This window comes from Arvicanthis niloticus, chromosome 10, assembly GCF_011762505.2.
Source record: "Arvicanthis niloticus isolate mArvNil1 chromosome 10, mArvNil1.pat.X, whole genome shotgun sequence".
Classification (NCBI taxonomy): domain Eukaryota; kingdom Metazoa; phylum Chordata; class Mammalia; order Rodentia; family Muridae; genus Arvicanthis; species Arvicanthis niloticus.
The window spans coordinates 52,506,782-52,528,313 of record NC_047667.1 but is presented as its reverse complement, the minus strand read 5'-3'; the positions used below and the strand labels follow the sequence as shown (position 1 = coordinate 52,528,313).

Below are 21,532 nucleotides of genomic sequence, written 5' to 3'. Positions count from 1 at the left end.
AAGTACTTTACTGTTTTCCCTCCAACCTGAAATTAAATTCTAAAATGTATCTTATATTCCAGCATATTTTTTTTTTTTTTTTTTTTTTTTGGTTCTTTTCGAGACAGGGTTTCTCTGTATAGCTCTGGCTGTCCTGGAACTCACTCTGTAGACCAGGCTAGCCTCAAACTCAGAAATCCGCCTGCCTCTGCCTCCCAAGTGCTGGGATTAAAGGCGTGTACCACCACCGCCCGGCAAGTATTCCAGAATTCTTAAAATGACATCTTGTCTGTCTCTAGCTTATTTTATTTATGATTCAACAGTCAATAATCCCAACACATAAACTGATAGCTCATTCTAAAATAAATATGAAAGGGATGTATTTTAAAAGCTATGTGAAAAGAATGAACTTAGTGGAGAGAGAGAGAGAGAGAGAGAGAGAGAGAGAGGTTTCAAAACTGATTATAAAAATATAAGTAATGAAGGCAAGATTAAGCTTTTCATAAAATAGTTTTCATGATATAAAGCTGTCAGTCCAGTGGGGGTAGGGACTTTGATTTGTTCTCTATTAATTTTTGACAAATAGCTAAGACAATTCAATAGGAAAAAAGAGTCTCTAACAAATGCTTCTGGAACATTTGGCTCTCAAAATTCACAAAGACCATTTTAGGTTCTTCTATCAAGCAAAAAACTAACTAAAATGGGTCAGATGCCTGAATTTATTCATAGAACTTCTAGAAAATAGTAGGAGACAGGCTTCGTGTCTTTATACTGCAAAGGGTTCAACACCCAAATATAGGCTTTAAAAAAAAGAAAAGAAAAAGAATAAGATGCGGACTAGAGAGATGCCTGAGCAGTCAAAAGCACTTGCTGCTCTTGCAGAGGATCTGAGTTGAGTTCCCAGCGCCTGTGGTGGGTGCTTCACAACCACCTGCAACTTTACCTCTAAGGAATCCAGCGTCCTCTTCTGGCCCTGTGGAAAGCACTCGAGTGCACACATTTTTTTTTTTAAATTTGAAATATGATAAGTTGGATTTTATCAAAAGTGGAGTCTTTGGTGCTATAGAAGACATCTTGAGGAAAAATGGAAACAAAAGACAAGGACTAGAAGAAAATATTTGTAATAGAGTATGTGTCTTTTAAAAATAATTTACATAGGGAACATACTAGAAACTCTCAAAGCTCCATAGTAAAAATACAACCGAGAACATTTTAGTAGATCTTCTACTGAAGAAGGTGCACAAGTGAAAACTACATAGGGAAAGATGCTCGTCAATATAGCTTTGTAGGGAAATTCAAAACATACTTCATAGGTACATGCAGCCTAAGATGAATGAGGAATGAGGGCCATAAAAACTGATGTAAGTGATACAGTCATTGTGAAGAACACTTCAGCATTGTCTTTGTAAGTTAAAGACATTAATATATCATCCAATGAAGCAATTTCCTCAAGAAAAAATGACAGCAGTCACACCTTAACTCTTACATGTGTGTATACTTATAACAGCCCCAGTCTGTAAACAAGCAAAGCTCACCCAGTGTATCTGCACCATTGGGTAGAATTCATCCTAGAAAAGCAAAGTGCTGGCTCTGGCTCCTGTTTCAATGTGGCACAATCCTGAAAGTAACAACTAAGATGCATAAAGTTACATATTTTTTACAGTTCCTTGTATGTGAAATGTCCATTAAGCAAAGCAAATTAGTGGCGACGGACAGGCTTGGGGAGTGACCACATGCAGGCCTGAGGGATCTTTTATCGGTCATGCAAGTGCTACAGTATGATAGTATGATAGTTAAAGAACTTTGAAAATTGATAAAACGTTATTAAACTTTACACTTAAATCATACTTCAGTGAGCTGTTCTTTTAAAGAAAGATACAGTTAGGAAAGGGTAGGAAATGAAAGGACGTGCTAGGTACCCTACATGTTCTTGAATCTAACATCTAAGTCCGCTGTGGGTTGGGTGGTAGCATCTTTTTAAGGATGCTGAGGCTCTGAAAGCCTACAGTCCCATAGAGTGCTCAGGTGAATACACTGCCAGGGATTCAGATCATGAAGTAGGAATATAAATTGGAACATAACTCCATGGCTGGGTGGATTTATTTAAAGACCATGCTGGTGTTTTGTGTCATAGTGGTTGCATGATACTCAAATTGGAGGTGCCTAGAGTATGCATAGTATGTTACAACCAGAAAAAAACCAATTGTCTCTTTCTAGCCTAGATTAAACCCACTGATTTGGCTGGGATTTTCTTAGTAAGCCTACAAGACTTAACAAGTTGCTGGTTTATTTAATTTATGCAGTGAAGAAGAAAGTATAATAATCAATTTAAGCTTTTTTACTTCAAGATTTGAGGTTTTTGTAAAAATGGACGGTTTCAGTTTCTGAACTTAATATTACAAGTAAAATTAGGTTTCGTGAAATGAAAAATTTGTCAAGAGATTGAAAGTACATTGAAACTTTTTGCCTGTAGAAGAGAAATAAGAAAGCACATTTATCCTCCTATAGATCAAGGGCTAGATCTTAGAAGAGGATGCAGCTGGGAAATGCTTAGGAGTCCACCAGACGGAGTCACCACCACAGCAGGTACACAGTGCAGGGCTTGGGCTGGTACCTTTAGAACGCAGCAGATCTTCAAGGGGGGTAGGCTTAATAATATCCACACTGGTATAATTTTATTTAGCTAGAGGCAGCTATAGTATATAGAAAGCATCTTAGTTTTGTTTTTGAGAAGGGCAAAGGAAGGGGAATGAATTGTTTTTTATAATATTTCTTAATTAGCAATAAAAAGAAGGTAAGCAAGTTTACCTCATTCAGAGGCACAAGCCACTTTGATACCATTGTAAAGGTATACGAAGCAGGTGATGTTCATTTCAGATGGTGTAAGTTTCTCCCAGTGGCTTATGCAGAAAACTGGGCAGCAGAAAGGAGATGAGAGTTGTGCCCCTCCCTTCTCGGAGGCTGTTGGCCATCAGCCCTCGAGGACAAAGGTAGCAGAGGCGACAGCAGGGTTTGGGTAGCCGTGAGTATGATAAAAGAACTCAGGAGGCTGCTGCAGCTAGACAGCTCTGTTTTACTATCCCAGGGGTAGGGTGTAGAAGCCGGTTTTTAGGGGTCCAGGTGGAAAGGCCTAGTTGGTCCTAGCATTAAACAGGCAGCAAGGGCTAACTGGTTCTAATACAGCACCTAATTATCATGCTGGCAGGAAGCCAGAGCAGGATGTGTGTGCTGAGTTATGCAGCCTTACACAGAGTCTATACAAGATCACTTTTTCCAGACAAGACCAGCCACCTGTGTTCAGGCACACTCACCTCACAGTCAGGCAGAGACAGGGAAGCCTCCCAGAGAAAGGGAGTCCTCCATTTAGAAAGGTATCCGGTCATGGGGAACTGCAACCTTAATAGCAAGGTTCTCCATGTTAGTGCAACAAAAGTACTTACATGTGTGCTGAGGCTCTTACAGGGGGAGGAGCTTCTGTACCACAAAGTGTTTCTTACATAAGACTTTTCTGACTGTTTCACTCTCACAGATTTGAGTATTTCTTTTGCTTGGGCTGTTTATTTTATATAATACATTGGAAATCTTGTATTTGTCATAGCATTGCTGTATGGAAGTTTTAAAGGGTTGTGTTGTATATGTGTTTGTCCTTTTTGAGTTCTCACTAGTGAGAATACCACATGAGTTTTGTTTTCTATTTATGTATGGTTAATTATATCCTAGGACATGCTGAGTTTCACTAAGTTAACTCCTGGCTACCTCTGTTTTGTTTTGGTGGGTTTTTTGTTTGTTTTTATCTTTGTTTTTGTTTTGTAATGTAGCATTGTCTTAATTAGGGTTTCTATTGTTGTTATAAAACACCATAATCAAAAACAGCTTTGGGAGGAAACGGTTTATTTCAGCTTACAGTCCGTCACTGAGGGAAATTAGGGCTAAGGCAGAGACCATAAAGAACATTGCTTACTAGCTTGTTCCTCATGGCTTTCTCGGCCTGCTTTGTATACCATCCAGAAGCACCTGCCCAGGGGCGGCAGCACCCTCAGTGAGTGGGGCCTTCCTACATCAATCATTAGTTAAGGAAATGTCCCACAGACTTGCTAACCCACAGATCTATCAGATAGGTGCATTTTCTCAATTGACGTTCCCTCTTCCAAATGACTCGTAACTTGTATCAATTTTACTGAAAAGGGTAGAGGAGGAAAAGGAAAACAGGATAAGCATTTACTGACAACTAGAATTAGAGGCCTGCTCTATATGGTTTAATTTAGTAGATACCTTACTGGGTCATGAATGGACGCATTCTTTTAAGATACTCTTGCCTCTAGACTCGAGCTTACCAACTTCCACACATTTTAAATCTGTATTATGCACTATGGCATTCACTAAACACGTTGTTTTTGAATATTTGAAACATGGCTATTTCAAATTAATGTATGCTATGGTTATAATGAGTGTGCCGAAAATCTACTAAGGAATGATAAGGAATACTAAAATGATTTTGGTTTTGTCATTTTTTTGTTAATTGTTTTTGTTTTAAGTGGGGTCTCACTAAGTAGATCTGACTGGCTTCCAACTCTCTATATAGATCAGGCTGGCCTCAAACTCAGAGATCTGTCTCTGCATCTCAAGTGCTAGGATTAAAGGCGTATACTACCATGCCTGACTTGAATAGCTTTTTTTAAAGATTTATTTGTTTGAAGGTTTTCTTGTTTTTGTTTTTAATGTATATGAGTGTTTTCCCTACATGTATATCTGTGCACCACCTGTGTTTGATGTCTGTCAAGGCCAGAAAAGGGCATCAGATCCTCTGGAACTAGAGTTACAGATGGTTGTGAGCTTCCCTCTGCAAGAGCAGCCTCTCATTTGCTGGTTGGTTTGTTTGTTTGTTTGTTTGTTTGTTTTGTTTTAATAGAAAACTGAGACTGGTGGCAGGGGCAGGGATGGCATGGTTATTTCTTTCAGAGGTGTGTGACTGGTGGCAAGGACAGTGGATGGCACTGTTACTTCTTTCAGAGGTGTGTGACTGGTGACAGGACAGGGACAGCATTGTTACTTCTTTGAAAGGTGTGTGACTGGTGGCAGGGACAGGGATGGCACTGTCACTTCTTTCAGAGGTGTGTGGTGCTCTTGTCTCTGAAAGTAGGACTCATAGTTTTGGCTTTGAAAAATTTTTTATCATTAATTTCTATTAAAATGCCAAGCTAGTTTAATAAAAAAGAACAAATTAAGGATTAATGGGTAGTGGGTTAACCATTCCCTTGATTGATACTATGGAAGTGACTAGTTTTCCAAACCCATTTACAGGAGGCCATTTTCTAACTCGGTTCTCTTTTCAGGCACTACAGACTCCACGTCCAACAGCACGGCCACCGTGATTTCCACAGCACCTCCCGCTTCCTCAGCAGTCACATCCCCCTCCCTGAGTCCCTCTCCTTCTGCCTCAGCCTCCACCTCTGAGGCCTCTAGTGCCAGTGAGACCAGCACAGCACATACCACCTCCACGCCTCTTCCCTCCCCTCTCGGAACCAGCCAGGTAATGGTGACAGCATCCGGCTTACAGACAGCCGCCGCTGCTCTCCAAGGAGCTGCCCAGTTGCCAGCAAATGCCAGTCTTGCTGCTATGGCCGCTGCTGCAGGACTCAACCCAGGCCTGATGGCACCCTCACAGTTTGCTGCTGGGTAAGGAGCTTTCCTATTCGGTTTGCATTCAAAACAGAACTAGGAACTCATTCCTGTAATTCACAAGGAAGATTTTCATCACTATTTTAGGTGAAAAACATATCTGAGATGGGCTGCTTTGATTAGAGATTTGCACTTAAGTTTCTCAGTAGCCACACTGTCATTTCTACATGATGACCCAGAACTGAGTCATTGAGTAACTCAATGATAGATCCAGGAAGAAAGCTCAGAATTCTTCATTAGTAAGCTTTCTTCATTCAAATATATAGCTCTACTTTCTAATTCTCAAAATGGGTAAAACTTGGAATAAAGCAATATCTGATTTTATGTATTTTTCGTAGTTTTTCTCTGATAATTTCATGTATGTATACAAGGTATTTTGATCATATCCATTCCCCACTCCTCCCAAACTGCCCCTGAACTCACCCCCACCCACACATACGACTTCATGTGTCATGGTTCATTTTCTTTTTTCTTCAAATAGCCAATCTAGTTAGTGCTGCCTGTATGCATGTGAGTGTAGGGCCATCCACTGGGACGTGAATAACCTACCAGTGAGACACCGAAGAAAAGTATTCTCCCTCGTCCAGCAGCCTCTCCTACCAGTAGCTCCTCAGCTAAGGGCAAAGCTCACGAGCCCTTGCCTCATCTACACTGGAATGTGTCTGGGTTGATGTTCAGAGAACCTGCTCTGCATTCATTGAGTGCAGATCACATATGTCTAGACGACTGCAGTTCACAAGACTTCTCCCAGCCTCCAACTCTTAGTCTCTTCTACTGAGGAGCACCTTCCTTAGTGTTCCCTAAGTCTTGGTGTTAGGGAGATGGGGTTGATAGCAATGTCCACTTTAGGACTGCATACCCAGCAGTCGCTTATTCTTATCAGTTTGACCAGTTGACTGCATTAATTATTGTCCACTTGAGTAAGAGTTGAGAGCATCCTACGTCTGTGGTATTAACATAAATACTTAGAAGGCGGTATTTAACCATAACCATTTAACAAAACAATAGTCGGTATCTGCCCCTACCCCTCTCTTGGCCTATGAACTCTTCATCCATGGGCTTTTGACTACACTTACAGTACCAAGCATGAATTTCCTGCTATGAATAGGCCTCAAATCAAATCAGAAACAATTTGTTTACCACTAGAATAGTCATACCACTATCCCACCAATGACACATCTTGCCTGATTGGTCAGTATTGTAACATACAGGGTCTAGCATTGAGTAAGACTATTGATGCTTTTTCTCTCCCAGGTGCCTGTATAGCACCTTCTGGCACTGTGAAAGTTAGCCAGCAGGGAGGAAGCTTCCTAATCAGTTCCAGATTGATTTTTTTTATCTGTGTCCTGCAACTGAAGTACATGTGTCTTCAGTAATAGAATATTACCATCTAGTTATGAAGTACACCCAAGAACAGTGGCAATGGCCTGTAATAGGGTTGGGTTTTTTCTTTGTTTGTTTTTCAGTCTTATTTTCTTTTTATTTCTAGGGGGTTGGCCTCTAGATCTTTCCAAACCAATAACTTGTTGTAAATGTAACGTTTATTCTCCTGATGTAATTGTCATCTTCAAGGTTTACTGCCTCTATCTGCTAACCTAGACCTAGTCCTGGAACCTTCTAGCCTCCACACAATTTAATCTAGGCCTAGAATGTGTTCAGCCTCTGAGATTTAAACTACGAAATGAGCTCACCCTTTCTAGTTCTTTCTGAACTCTGGTGACTGGTTTAACTCAGCTGTTCTGGCTTAAATGCTTCTCCAAGCTAACTAATTTAATCTAGCTTCTCCAAGCCTCTAACTTTTGCTCTGCTTGGTCCCAAACTAACCCTAGCAATCTGTTCTAATCTAGCTCCTCATTCTCTGGCTTGTTATGTCTTTACTTGTGTCTAGCTTGTTCTCTCTGCAACCTGTCTCTATATAAGTGTCCCAGTAAAACTTCCTCCTTCCTCTCTTTTTCTCCCCCACACCCACTCACGCTGCTTTCTAAAGGAGCTTCCCTTTCCTCTCTTCTCGTGAGAGTCGGCAGATCCTTTTCTGACAGATCTCTCATTTGTCACTTTTTCTGCCGCTCAATTAGACATCACTTTCAAACATAGCTGTTTCCTTCTACAAACTAACTTTACCCTCATTGTTTGGGATTAAAGGTATGTACTAAGGGCTGAGCCACACCACAACTAGAGAAAGGGGTTTTTGTTGTTGTTGTTGTTGTTGTTGTTGTTGTTGTTGTTGTTGTTTTTCAGTAAATAACATAATCTGGGGCTTCCGAGTGTGATCAAATATCTTGGAGCTATTTGGAGTAGCTTGTGTAACACTAACATTTTTAATAGTCTGTATCTTCTGGGAACAACATTGTCTACCCATGGAGGGGACCTCTGTTCAGACTCCTTTTCTTATTTTTTTTTTTTTTTTTATGTTTTTTAATTAGCTTACACATAGAAGGTTTCCATAAGGCTTTTTCATACATTATTAGTTTTTTTTTGTTGTTGACCTACCTTCCTTCTCTGCTGTCTCTGCTGAAACCTGTAAATATCCCGGTATCCCCCTCTTGTCATGCCAGTACATTCTACTATGCTCCTGTCCCATTCAGACCTCTTGTCCTCCTCTCAAGGACCGTTCACGCTTTCTGATGAAAGTACAGATACTCCAAGTTAAACATGTAAAGACTCAAAGCTAGAAGTTGCATATGAAAGAGATTTTGCAGCCTTTGTAATTCTGGGCTCAAGTCAGTCACTTAGTGTAATATTTTCCACTTCTATTCATTTATCTGCAGACTTCGTTCTATTTACAGCTGAGTGAAATCCCATTGTGTGTTTGTGTGTTTGTCTCATTATCCAGTCATCAGTCGATGTGAATTTCGTTTTTCCTAGCTGTTGTGAATAGAGCAGCAGTGAATGTGTGGTGATTTTATATTTTTACTGTTAAATATAAAGATTATCCTTTCAAGTTTTTTCTTTTAGAAAAAATAAATGAAGTAATTCAAAGAAAAGTCAGAATGACTTATGTTTCCTTTTTTTATGCAGAGCATGTAGACATCAGAAAGCAGTAACGGGGAAGCACAAACTGAACCTTATAAAATGATACAGAAAGTGACAAGGTTGCTCACACATTTCCTAAGATGAGGTTTTCTGTTTTATCAGTTTGAGTATGTGTCAGATTGATGTCTGTCTACATGGCAGTGGAGTGACTCCTCTTTTGCACTTACAGAGGTGCCTTACTCAGCCTCAACCCGGGGACTTTGGGTGGCGCGCTCAGCCCAGCCCTGATGAGCAACAGCACACTGGCAACGATTCAAGGTCAGCAGCTCCAGCGTTTGTCTTGCTTGGTGCACCTGAGGGTTTGGGGAGGTGGGGAGCTAGTGGGAGCTGCCTGCTTTGTAAAGGTAAAGGTGAGGAGGACAGTTGAGTGCTGCTTAAGCTGTTCTTGGGAATCAAGAAGATATTCCTGTCAAAAAGTTTTGTAGAAGAACTTACAGGCTAGTTTGTGAGAACAACAAATACATAGTTTGGTATAGTCCAAGAAATCTAAACTTTATTATGTGAATAAGAGTTGGAAGGTAGATGTGTTTTCCTCCTGATGTTAACCTATCTCAAGGCAAGCTTACTTAAGTAAAATTGCTCAGTTCCATTCCCACCAAGAGTTAAGTGCTCTGCCTCTAGAAGTAAAAATCAATTTTTTTTAAATCATGCCCTTTTCTTTATTTAGTGATGTGTAAATGTTCTCTTGACTAAAGACATCTCAAAGATGGCATTCATCTTATATGAAATTTATTCTTGAATTTGTCAAATAATGGCAGTTGAGTTGATAAAAGCTAAATATATTTTTAATATTTCAATCACTAACAAGTAGTCTTCTTGAATGGATATAGTTTTAAGTCATTTCCATTGAAAAGATAAAATCACTGGATTTAACAGATACTTGTAAGTAAATGATATAAAATTGACACTTAAAAAACAGAAACATGACTGACAGGTCTGCAGCTCTCCTGACTCCTCCCTATTGACTGCCCTCCTCCCACTCATTACAGTGACTGTCAGCTCTGTAGATGCACCAGGCTTATAAATAAACCTGAGCTGATGTCAGGACAGCATCATGATGGAGTGGAGATTCAGCAGAGAGGCACACTCTCCACTACTGAGCAGAAGTTAGCTGATGTGTTATCCTCTGTGTTGTCTGGCTTCTCCAGGATGAAGTTTAATGTTCTTCCTGTTCTGGGCTCTTTGTCTATAGCTCTCGCTTCTAGTGGCTCTCTTCCAATAACGTCTCTGGATGCAACTGGGAACCTGGTATTTGCCAATGCAGGAGGAGCCCCGAACATCGTGACTGCCCCTCTGTTCCTGAACCCTCAAAACCTCTCTCTGCTCACCAGCAACCCAGTAAGCTTGGTTTCTGCCGCTGCAGCCTCCACAGGGAACTCCGCACCTACAGCCAGCCTTCATGCCTCCTCCACCTCAACTGAGTCCATCCAGAACTCTCTGTTCACAGTCGCCTCTGCCAGCGGGGCGGCTTCCACCACCACAGCTGCCTCCAAGGCACAGTGAGCTGGGCGCAGAGCTGGGCTGCCACAGGCTTTCCTCACTGCAGGGTGACAGGCTGCTGCTGAAGAAAATGACACCTGTCGTTGGCTTCCTCCCTCCATGTTGTGAGGATGAGGAAGACATGGAGAAAAGAAAAAATTACACATACCAGAAAAAAAAAAAGAATGGAAACAGGACAGCGTTTGCCTAATTTTATAATAAAACAGTGTCTTTTCAGGATTGCTTCATGGATTGGAGAACTTTCTAACCAAAAATTTTAAAGGAAAAAAAAAAAAAAACAGAAACAAAAAATCAAAAACAGACAAAAATAAGTGAAAGGACTACTTATCATTTCCAGCAGTCATGATGACAAGCTAAGGTGGGTCACCAGTTCCAGTAGAGGAAGGGGTTCTTTTTCTTTTGGGGTTTTTGTTGTTGTTGTTGTTGTTGGTTTTTTTTTTTTTTTTTCTTAAAAAAAATCATTTTTATAGGTCTGTTGTACAGGCCATTAAGTCATAACAAGGTGTTTATAATCGTATCAATTGTGTTGGGGGTTCCTTTCTTAACTGGTACAATTTAGGCAGGCCTGTATTACTGTATCTCTGTTATTGTTTATATATATATATATATTGAACATGTTTATCTCTTGCTCCTGGATCCTATTTCAGTGAGCTCCCACACTGTGGGGAGGGAGGGTTTTGGGATAAAGGGAGACTTACGTTCTTAACTTCTGGGAATGTTCTTGCTGGTTTCCTTATCCTTGATGACTCTTACAGAGGTGCTAGAAAATGATTTTCTTTTGCCACTTATGCAAGAGGCTTGGTGCAGAAGCTGAAGGCAGTGTGTGTAAACACTCCTGCTTCACACACGCCCCTCCCCCATCAGGTGGTGCCTTTGGAGCACTTGTGTGTAGGAAGGAATTCCTGCTGAGCTGTGGCTCTCACTCACCCCGAATCATTGAGCAGCCTGAGGCCCAGACCCTGTGGTGCAACAGTGATGCTTTCTTCTACTTTCCACGGGAACAGCTGTGCCTGTTGCAGGGCAGGGTTTGGTTCCGAAGAGCAAAGACTACTGCAGACACCTGACTTGGTGGCTCTCCTGATTTCTTATCTCTTAAAGAAAAAATGCTCCTACTGTTAGTGTTTGTTTGTTTGCTTGTTTGTTTTTTTTTCATTTTATGAAAATATTTCATCCAAACTGCCTTTTATTTACTTGGTCAGAATCAAATTGATGTACTGAAATTGGGCAACAATTCTCTCCCTTGTTGTCTAAAGCAATTCTGTTGGACTGTTCCTACTAATTCGGTGTCCCAGAGAGGTCTATGAAGAGCCTGAGTTTGCCACCTTTCCTCTAGAGTCCCAGATTTCCTGTCCACTGAGTGGGTCGCAAGTTTTTCCAAGCCTGAGATTTTCCTCAGTTCTCTGACTGACAGAGGCCTTTTCCTGGCTGGGCACGAAATCTGTAGAGCTTCAGGATACGCTGAGCAGGACCTTGTCAGCCTCGAGTGTCTCTTGGTTTGTTAGGCTCCTGCTAGGTAGATCTCATGATGACATGCATCTCCTATTTGATGGAAAAAAGTGATTTGCTCCTGTAATTGCTTTCAGGGTGTTTCTAGACTACATAAATGAACCCATTGAAAAGGAAGAGCTTGTGAAAATAGATGAAAATGGATGAGGGTAATTTAGAGACTAAATTCCCCCATTTATCCATGTCCTATTATTATACTATCTACCAGAATTTTCACAAATGCCTGCATCACTGCAGTGAAGGTCTACGTTGCCCTTATTGGAGTTAAAGGTTCCCATTTGGTGTCTGAGGGCACTTGCTTCAGTTCCTGGTGGTCTGCACTTTGAGCTGCGAGTGACTCTTTTTCTGATTTCTTTGCTTATGCCACAGGAAACTCGGGTGCTGTGCATTTGTTTCTCTGCAGAGAGAAATTCAGAGAGGCAGTAACAGACACAAATGTGTACCTTTTTTGTTGTATTTCAATTGGGAAAAGGTCATTAATATTAAAGGTCAGAAACATTTTGGTCCCCTTTAAATTCTTTTTTTAGTTCCTTTTGGTTATTTCCCAAGAGTATTTAATTTTCACCCCTGAATGATTTCTTTTACCCTTAACTTTCCCTAAAATCCCTCCAAAAATCAGTGAACTGCAAGCAGGGAAACTCACAGATGCTCATCCACCTATTTTGTATGGTGTGGGTGTTTTGTTTATTTTGTTTTGTTTTTTAAACTAAGCTTGAACCAAAGTCAATTTTTAGCAAGCTGCTGTACTAATGGACTAGTTATAATGTGCAGTTCAAACACATTAAGGAGATAGATGCTACTGACAATTCTTACTCATTTTTCTTGATTAATTTTATGTGAAAGTTGCTGCTTGTTTTTAATCTTTTATGTTGGTAAATTGTAATATCCTCTGGGCAGACATTACCTTGATTTTAGCTAGTTTAAGTCAGTGTGTAAATAGGATGGCGTGTCAGTTACTACTTCTCCCCTCCCCATGGGCCTTTTCTCTTGTTAATTTTAGTATTTTGTCTTGACTTAACATTCTAACCTTAGTCTGTGCATGTGATTTTAGGTCTGTCTATACTGTTTCTGCCCCTCGCAGAGAGTCTCTCCCTTGGGAGTAAGGAGGTTAGGAGGAAGAATTCTGGGAGAGAAATGCTGATTACCCACCAGACAGATTAGAAGTTATAGCATTAATTTCCAGAACTGCTACCAAAGGAAGTAGAGAGTCCCAAGGGGCTCTGGCCCAGGGATTAAGAAAGACAGAGAAAGACTGTTTTGTCCTATGTGCTTAAAAGAGTCTTTTTCCCAAATAAGAGCCCCCTCCAAACTTTGATTTTAAAAACGATACTGTTTTACATTTTCATCAGTCCCTCCTCTGTCTGCAATCTCTAGTGGGTTTGAGAAAGGATTGCTTCCTTTTTATGTAGTTCATTTTTGAGGATAGACTTTAAAACCAGCATAAATACTGTATTGAGAAGAAAAGGATCTTTAGATAAAGATAACTAATTTTTTCCTCTCCTTTTTCATGTGTTTAAAATTAAGTTGTAAAATGAAAGATACTTTATACATATGTATACTGAAACACTACTAAAGCTTTCTGGTGGGTGTTCAGGCTGAAATACCTTCTGTCACCACTCTAGATGTTCTGTTAATCCTCTACACACAAACCCTTGGCTAGTTTTTACTTGATACCATTTTTTTTTTTTAATGATATCAAATACTTTTTGAACTGACAACTATCTTTTAAGATAAAGTATTCAGACTTAAAACGCTCTGCTGCCTTGTATGAGAGAGTATAGAAACTAAAGGGGTCGTTTGACTAGAAGAGACAGGCAGTTGTTTCTGCATTTCCTAATAAGCACCAGGTAGGTTGTTACAACTGTCATTACATTCTTCTGCCCCTTGATATTTATGCTTGCTTTATTTCATCCCTAAATTTAGTTAACACATAGTAAGCCAAAGACTAATTTTAAATACATTTTTGGGGATACTATATTTGCCTGTGATAATGGACCCTCCCTGGAGAGTAGTGAATGTAATTGTTTAATTCTGTTTAAGCAATGCAGTTTGGCATAAACTTTTATTTATTTCCTGTGTAAATCTAAATGACAACAGAAAAATCCATAAGGCTTCTCATAAGAGCAGTATTACTGTTCTAGGAATAGTAAAGCACTCTGTTACCTTGAATGTCTCTGAAGCCCTATAGGCAGCTCCATAAAATGAAGAGACATTATTCCTAGCCATTTACTTCCTTTTATCTGTTGTCAGAAAGGTCAGCACCATCCTGTTTATGTAACTTGTTACTCCAAAATGGAACCAAAGGAATCCGGCTTTCATCTTGTGTAGAACCAGCCTATTTATATTTCATAAGCTTTATTAGAAATTTTTTAAAGGGATAGTATCAACTAAAAGGTTTTGGGTGTGATCATCTTGCCAATGTGTTCTACATCATTCATTTGTTTTAGGAAAAAGCACAATTATACCTCTCTAATATTATTGTGTCTATTATCTATCCTTCAGTTATTAGAAAGATAGGGGAAATAATCTCTTCACTATCCAGAAGCACAGGTTTTTGCTTGACAATATTTCAGTTCAGCTCAGTCATTAAGATTTAACTTGCTGGAAATGCCAGGTACATTTGTAAATACAGGGATATTATGTAAGGAAAAAATACTATAGTTCCTAGTCTGAAGTTCTTCTTCTTAAGCTGTGTCATCCTCACAAATCTTTCTTGACCAAGAGAGAATAATGTCATTGAACTAGGAAGGCAAAGAGACATCTATTTCATGTTCTTCCCCAAGAGGTGAGAAATGCTGCCCTAGTGTGCAGAAGACAGTTTCCTGCTGGCTCTGGCCCTGAAGAACTCACAGACTGGTCTGTAACCTGAGCACTTGGTAAGACAGAAGGAAGGGCCTCAGCCACTCAGCAAGAGAGCTTGAACAGAAACCTTAAATTGGCTTCTGAAGTTGATGAACATAAAGTGTACTTACTCCTCAAACTCGTTAGGACTGTAAACATTCAGGACTACCAGTGCTAATGTAAAGAAAAGACTTAAAAGACCCTAAACCCGTAATTATACAAGTGGGCAGAATTGATGTAATAGTTGACTGATAACTGTTATGAGTTCACTTTCATTAGTGGATATGAGCAGTACTCACCGTGTTCTATTGTTCATATAGAGACCCATGACTATTCTGAACTCATTTTCAGATACTTTTTTTTTTCCCTTTGGTTTTTCGAGACAGGGTTTCTCTGTATAGTCCTGGCTGTCCTGGAACTCACTCTGTAGACCAGGCTGGCCTTGAACTCAGAAATCCACCTGCTTCTGCCTCCCAAGTGCTGGGATTAAAGGTGTGTGCCACCACTGCCCAGCTTTTTTTTTTTTTTTTTCAGATACTTCTAAAAATAAGACTTTCCTAATTTTTTTGGTTTTGAGGAAGAAAAGTAGTTCTTCTTTGCCTTTCCTCTGAGTATAAGACACTGTTCCACAGGTTTGCATGGATGGCACCACAATGCACACACACGCTTAAATAGAAAAGGCAGAAATAAGTTCCTTTGATTATTAAAGGTTGGTGGAATACTCTTTGTCTCATCCTCTTCTCCATATATGGAGAGTAAGTATAAGGTTCTACCAGAGTGGGCAGGGAACCTCTTCCTCAGCAATTGCCCCGTTCCTGCCCAGTGCATGATGGGGGATCTGTGAGCTAGGGTTTCCTCCGACCCCACTTACGTCATCATCCTACACGTGAACCAGTAAACCGACTTCTTAGTGTGACTCTTCTGCTCGAAGCCTTTGCTGGAAGCATTGAGCTTAAGTATATCATGTGTCGATGATTCAGCGATCTGGATCTCTCTGCCTCTTTCCCTTCCCTTTTTCCTTTGAATGGTGGTACCTTAATCTGTGAGAATAATGCTCGTGGGTAACAGCTTCTGGCACCTTCATAAAATACCTCAGCATAGTTTAGCATTGTTACAGAATTGGTTTTAGACTGAAAAACCAAGTAAGTATAAGAAAAAAATCTTTATAAATAGTGGAAATAATTCTAGCTGTAGTATTTAGTTAAACTAATGTTTATTATGATCGATAAACATGATTGATGCTGTATGTATTTGGGATCCTGTTTATAGAGTTAGGGAGGGTTGGGTTGGGAGAAAGGAAAAATTGATTATGTTAGAAGGAAAATATTGCTTGTGTGTATTTGTTTTTCTTTATATCTGTCTTGCCAAAGGAAACTTGATATTCCCTGTGACTAGGTTGGGGGTTTGAGGCCTCTCTATGATCTGTTATGCAGCACAGTATGCAGAACCGTGCAGGTGATATGTGGGGTATCCAGTAGGTTCAGGGTGCCCAGGGGCAGGTTTACAACCCTTCCTGCCTGTGGCTGTCATGCCCTCACCCCCAGACCTGCCAGACTCTCCTGATGACCTCTGTACATAGCTAAAGCTTAGGCAAAGGAAGACTGTGCACATGTCCAGGTGTGCAGATGAAGAGACAGATAAGGATGTGTACCCGAGGAATGGAGATCTAGGAAAATTAAGGTGAAATGAGTCATCTTTTTGCCATGTTAGTGACTGCTGTGCTAGTAGTAGCCCAACATTTTAAAACTTTATTTCCTTTTCTTATACCAAGGATAATTTTGTCTAGACCAAACCACAAACAAAAGAAAACCAAGCCAAGAAGTTGAAAGCCAACATAAGTTGAAAGCTAACCACACGCTTGGCGCCTGTAATAAGGTGGGGCATTTAAGGATTGGGTGATGAGATGGAAGAAAAGTTGTTCTTTCTTGTGGGAAATGTAAATGAGAAATTATGTTGGTTTAGGAAGAAATTAAAAACATTTCTGCCCTCATTCTGGGACAGACTTTCTCGGCTCCCTGAGTTCTAATATAAACTATATCTCAAGAACTAATTTTTTTAACATGTCCCATCTCACAGAACTTGAGTGGGATTTGATTTTGATACCAAAGACACTGCTATACCATTGCTTATCCTTAAGCTTTCCAGACGCTCAGTGGCGATAGAGCAAACGCTGAGGTTGGAAAACTTCGTCTCGTCTCTGTTCTCCTCATCAGCCTCACCCCTTCCTCATGTTTGGAAGCTGTCTTATTGGTTACTCTGGCTTTGGGAAGAGAGTGGTTTTGTTCCTCCCTGCTGCTCTGTGAAGATTGGTAGAATGACTCAGCATAACATTGATACTCTTGCTGAGAAAGAAACTTGGGAGTGCAAAAAATAGTAGTAGAACCTTTATTTACCCTTATCTAGTTCATACAAATAAAACCAGCCCATCCAACCTGTTAGAGCAACAGTCAGGACTTAGTTATGACGGGCAGACTACAGCCAAGTGAGGCTTTCTTACTCTCCTGTAGAGGTGGTTTGCTCTAGTATTTCTAGGATGTGGCTGCTGGGAAGGAAGTTAAGAGGTTGACTGTGTAGGCACGCTTTTGAGAAACAGACAGGGAGAGGGAAGACCAGCAAATGTGACCAGGTTGCTAAACTTCATGAAAGCTTTACTTGTTATCATTCTGACATTATATAAAGTAGTGTTAGTGCTGTGTGATTCTTTTCAAAGCATTAGGTAGGTTTGTATTGTAATAGGGATATTGAAGATCAGAGCACTGAAACAAAGGCTGTGGGGAAACAGTGTGTGCATCATGAACGCCATTTCAGCTGTGAAAGTGACGCCCCCCAGGTTCAGGGAGGGAACCAGTTTAGGATCCTTCTGCATCCCTGAGTCTGCCCACGCTGCACGGGACTCCACCACCCTTGCCGCGTTATGGTTCAAACCCAGAACACTGTCAGAAAGTTAAGAAAACCAAACTAATGTAGTGGGGGAGGGGAGGAGCTGAGGTCTGCTGCGAAGTTTCCCATGTTTTCTTTACTTGCTCATCACTGCAACAGCCACAACCTCACAAAGGCAGCTCCACGCTCCTTTCCTAAATCGGCAGTGGTATTGATCTCTGCCAGTCTACCCCAGGGGCTGCAGACAGCTGCTGACAGTGCAGTGTCAACAGGGCAGCAAAAGCCTGGGAGCGCCTTACATGATCTCCTTAGAGAAAAGTGGACAGAGTTCACTCTGTGCTCATCAAGCCCTGAGAGTGCCATTCTCAGGCTCTGAGAACTACAGGAAGAAACAGCATGCATGTTCCCACACTGGTATGACATGTCTCTAAGGAGCACTGTGGTAGGTTGGCTGGGGAAGATGTGTCTTGAGTTCCATTCCTACATGAGTCCACAGAAGGTAAGAGTGAAGTGAACTAGTTAGTGCTAGCCTGGTTAGGTTTAAAGTTGCAGACAGTATGAGAGGGGCTAGTGTGTTCGACAAGACTCTGACCATATTACATCAGTGACTTTCTACACTATAAATGGTAAATGGTGAGAGGAAGACTTCCCCCTCCTTACCTCTGCTTCCATGGGAATGTGTGCATTACTCAGTTCACCAGAGGGCTCACTGAGGGAGGCGTTCTGTTCCTAAAGTGGCCCTCTGCCATTGCTCTCCTCTGTGGTAGTGAAGGCTAGGTGAGTAAGAGTGGGACTTTCTGCCCACCACCTGTCCAGGAGCTGGTGTATACCTCATTTCTAACTCTGACTAAGTAGCTTGCTTTAACTTCTCTCAACCCTACAGAGTTGCCAAGTCTGCCCTCCCTCTTCTCAGCAACATTAAACTCTGGCCTATAGCATCATAAGACCTGTCACCTAGGGTGAGACTGCCCCTCTCCACTCTGCCCCGCCCCAAAGCCTCTGAATGTCTCTGCTTTTAAGCTACTACAAACCGAGGGCAAATTGCAATCTCCTGTTGGTTTTTTTGTTGCTAGGAATCATCACAGGGCTCTTACCATGTTTCCCCCACCACCTTGCCTTCAAGGACTGCCAGCTCTCCTCTCCCCGTCTGCCCCGTATTTCTGACTGCTGGATATACATCAGCTTCTCTCTCCTTGCTTTTTCCAAGTGAGGTCAAGGCTTACCTTTCCTCTGAAGCCTTGGGGTTCTACTCATTGCCAGGACTTGGTAGAAAGGATACCAAAGGTTCACTCAAGCTGACTTAAGCTACACAGTTCACTTGTTTCCTGTGTGACATGACCAAAAAAAAATCCAAATATTTAAGTTTATTATTAATATATTATTATAATAATTATTAATTTGACAATCTTATATCCGATGGGCTTTCTGGAAGCTGCTTCTCTGGCCCTTTCAATGTTTTCTTTGAATGTCGTTCTTAACTTGCAGTTCCCACCCCCAAAGTTGGGGGGAAAAGAAAAAGCCAGGTCAGGTCCTAACACTGCTGCTATAAGCCAGGGGAGGGTGGTTTCTTTGTTTTGTTTTGTTTTTCCATTTCCAGCCAAAACCAAAGATTTCTTAATGATTGTATAAACTCAAAACAAACAAAAAAACCAAAGAAAAGGGAAGTCTTCGGCCTCAATCCAGTCTGTGGTGTCCTGGCACTTGGAGGCATGCCCAAGGGTAGGTGGGACACCTGGCCAGCTCAAAAAGGCAAGCAAGTCTTTTCTAAGTTGAGGGATTCATTCAGATACATGCTCAGGAGTTTTGACCTTGCTCACTTGCGAGCAGAGCATGCAAGAAAGAAATTGGAACATCAGATTTTTCAAAACAAAAGCCAAAATCCCATCACCACCACAATTCGTGACAGTAGCCAGGGTCATCATCTTAGCACGGGGCCTTAGAGCTGGGAGCTGCTACAGGGTGACCACGGACTCCACAGAGTGGGGAAGCTGAAGACAGCTGGCACAGGATTGGCTACTCTGCTGGGTGCTCACCTTTGGGGCAGGGTCTCAACCCGAGGGCCCTTCTGAGCCTTCTTTCTTTTTTCTGTTATCTGGGCTGCTTGGAAGTGGCTGTCCTGTTTGTGAGGAAACATACAGAACAATTATCAAACTTTTCTTTATCTTGTTTATAGTTTTGTTTCCTTTTGCAGCACCACTGTGCAACTATGCATTGTATTTCATAACCTTTGTGCTAGGTAGATGCCTGTGACTTTTTAACTTGGGGGTGGGTGGGTTGGGGGTTGCAGATGAAGGAAATTTTTACATGGATCTTTTTAATCTCAGTTGACTGGGGGAGGGGGGTTTTTGGTTCTAGGGTCATACAAGCTCTATCCCAAAGCAAAATCCAAATGTTAATAATACTAGCCTGATGCAGATACCAAAGACAATTTCTTTCCTGCAGAACCTTAGACTTGTGTATTAAGTACGATTACCCAGCACTTGCATTAGTCTAACCTCAGTAATTCCAAAGCTTAGATGTATATTTTGGTATATTTCCAGGATATTAAAAAAAAAATGTCGTTTAACTTCTTGTTTGTTTCAGTGTAATGCTCTTAAAGTCGTCGCATGGAATAACCGCGCTGTCCTATTCTTGGTAGTTTGAAATAATAGTATTTTTGTATGTTTTGGGTGTGTCTGTATGTATTAACATAACAGTTTTCACTGCCTAGGTGTTCATAATAAACATGAAAGGTTCTGAGTGTACATACTGTTCAGTAACAATCTCCACCAGTGTCCACGTGAGTGTGGAGCCACTGACGACTGCCCGGCTGGGGTCTGGTTTTAAAGAGACAGTGATTGTGTTTTTCTAAAGATGTTTGCTTCTGTCTTTAAATATCTTAACTTCCCCACTTGTGTTTTCCTACTTTTTTTTTAATTAATATTGATTCAGGGGTGTTTTTCCACTGTTGGCAAGGGAGGAACACAAGGGAACTGGCACCTTGGCCTCCCAAAATATGTTATTTTATGTATTTTAAAATGTGAGTTTTTGAGTTGTTCTTTGTGGAAACTTACAATATGATGTACATGATTCTTTCCAGAATTGCCCAGCAGCTTTCCTGAGGCAGTGGCAGTTCCTGAGTAGTGTATTGGGTGTCCTCTTACATTTCTCCTTAAGATGACTCTGCCGTCTGGGGGGCCTATTTTGTAGCCCCACTGCCCCAGAGCGTCTGTAGCCATGTCTCCTGCAATGGGGATAGTTTATAAGATTCATCTGATAACTGGGAGCACTGGCCCTGCACTGGCCCTCGTCATCTGTGCCCCTGGGAAACATGTTTTTCTTGTTTTGGAAAACCTGAAACCCAAACACTTCTACTCACTGGGATTAGCTGATAGCTCCAGAGGCCTGGGGAAGTGGTGACTGTGAGCGGTGCTGTCTCTTTAAAAGTGCCCTTTATGTGATTCCCCTGGGGGTGTGGGGGGGCTGCCAGAGGGGCTAGGGCTTGGGAGAGATTGTGTGGGTGCCAGTGAATCAGAATGAAATGGTGGGTTTTATGTAGATGCATTTGTCTGCTGTAATTTTTTATATATATTAAACTTACTGTAACTGTACAGTTCCAATTTCTGTTGTAAAACATTAAACCATTTTCCAAGTGTTTTCACATTGTCTGTGTCTCTGTGAGATTGCTGCCTTGGTGTTCTAGTGCTTTACACAAGCATTTGCACAGATATTTACACAGGCCCTCCAAAACATTTCTCCCCATGGGTCTCCCTGTGAATCTCTAAGCACCTTAGTCTTGCACCTCTCCTGGCTTCCTTAGTGAGCTGTGGCCACTTTGTTTCCCTTCTCCAGACCCCCAGTTGGGTTTAGTGGAATCCTGAGTTGAGTAACAGTAGTCTCCTTCAGAGCCGACTGCTTTGTATGATCAAACACAACGGCCTTTGACTGATCCTGTACAGAACTCCTCAGAGCTCCCGGCTCACTCTGTGTGTGTGTGTGTGTGTGTGTGTGTGTGTGTGTGTGTGTGTGTGTCTGCTGACTGGGATTGAACTTGACTAACTTGACTCTCCAGATTCAGTTGTTAGTCTGACAGGTCCAGGAACCTCTAGCATTTCTTATCAGGCCCTGAACCAGG

The 21,532-nt window shown here is 41.3% G+C and overlaps 1 protein-coding gene across 5 annotated transcripts in view; it reads left to right on the top strand.

The window, feature by feature from the left end:
• Pou2f1 (POU class 2 homeobox 1) overlaps positions 1-21,058 on the top strand; it is a 142,336-nt gene extending 121,278 nt beyond the window's left edge. For 3 of the 5 annotated variants that reach the window (XM_076941534.1, XM_034513202.2, XM_076941533.1), the window contains 4 exons: positions 2,488-2,565; positions 5,313-5,655; positions 8,861-8,949; positions 9,884-21,058. In XM_076941534.1, coding sequence (XP_076797649.1) covers positions 2,488-2,565; positions 5,313-5,655; positions 8,861-8,949; positions 9,884-10,194 — 821 coding nt within the window. In that variant the 3' untranslated portion in view covers positions 10,195-21,058. The remainder of the gene's footprint in view (positions 1-2,487; positions 2,566-5,312; positions 5,656-8,860; positions 8,950-9,883) is intronic. The other 2 variants (XM_034513204.2, XM_076941535.1) reach the window with 1 other exon arrangement.
• The last annotated feature ends 474 nt before the right edge of the window (positions 21,059-21,532 follow it).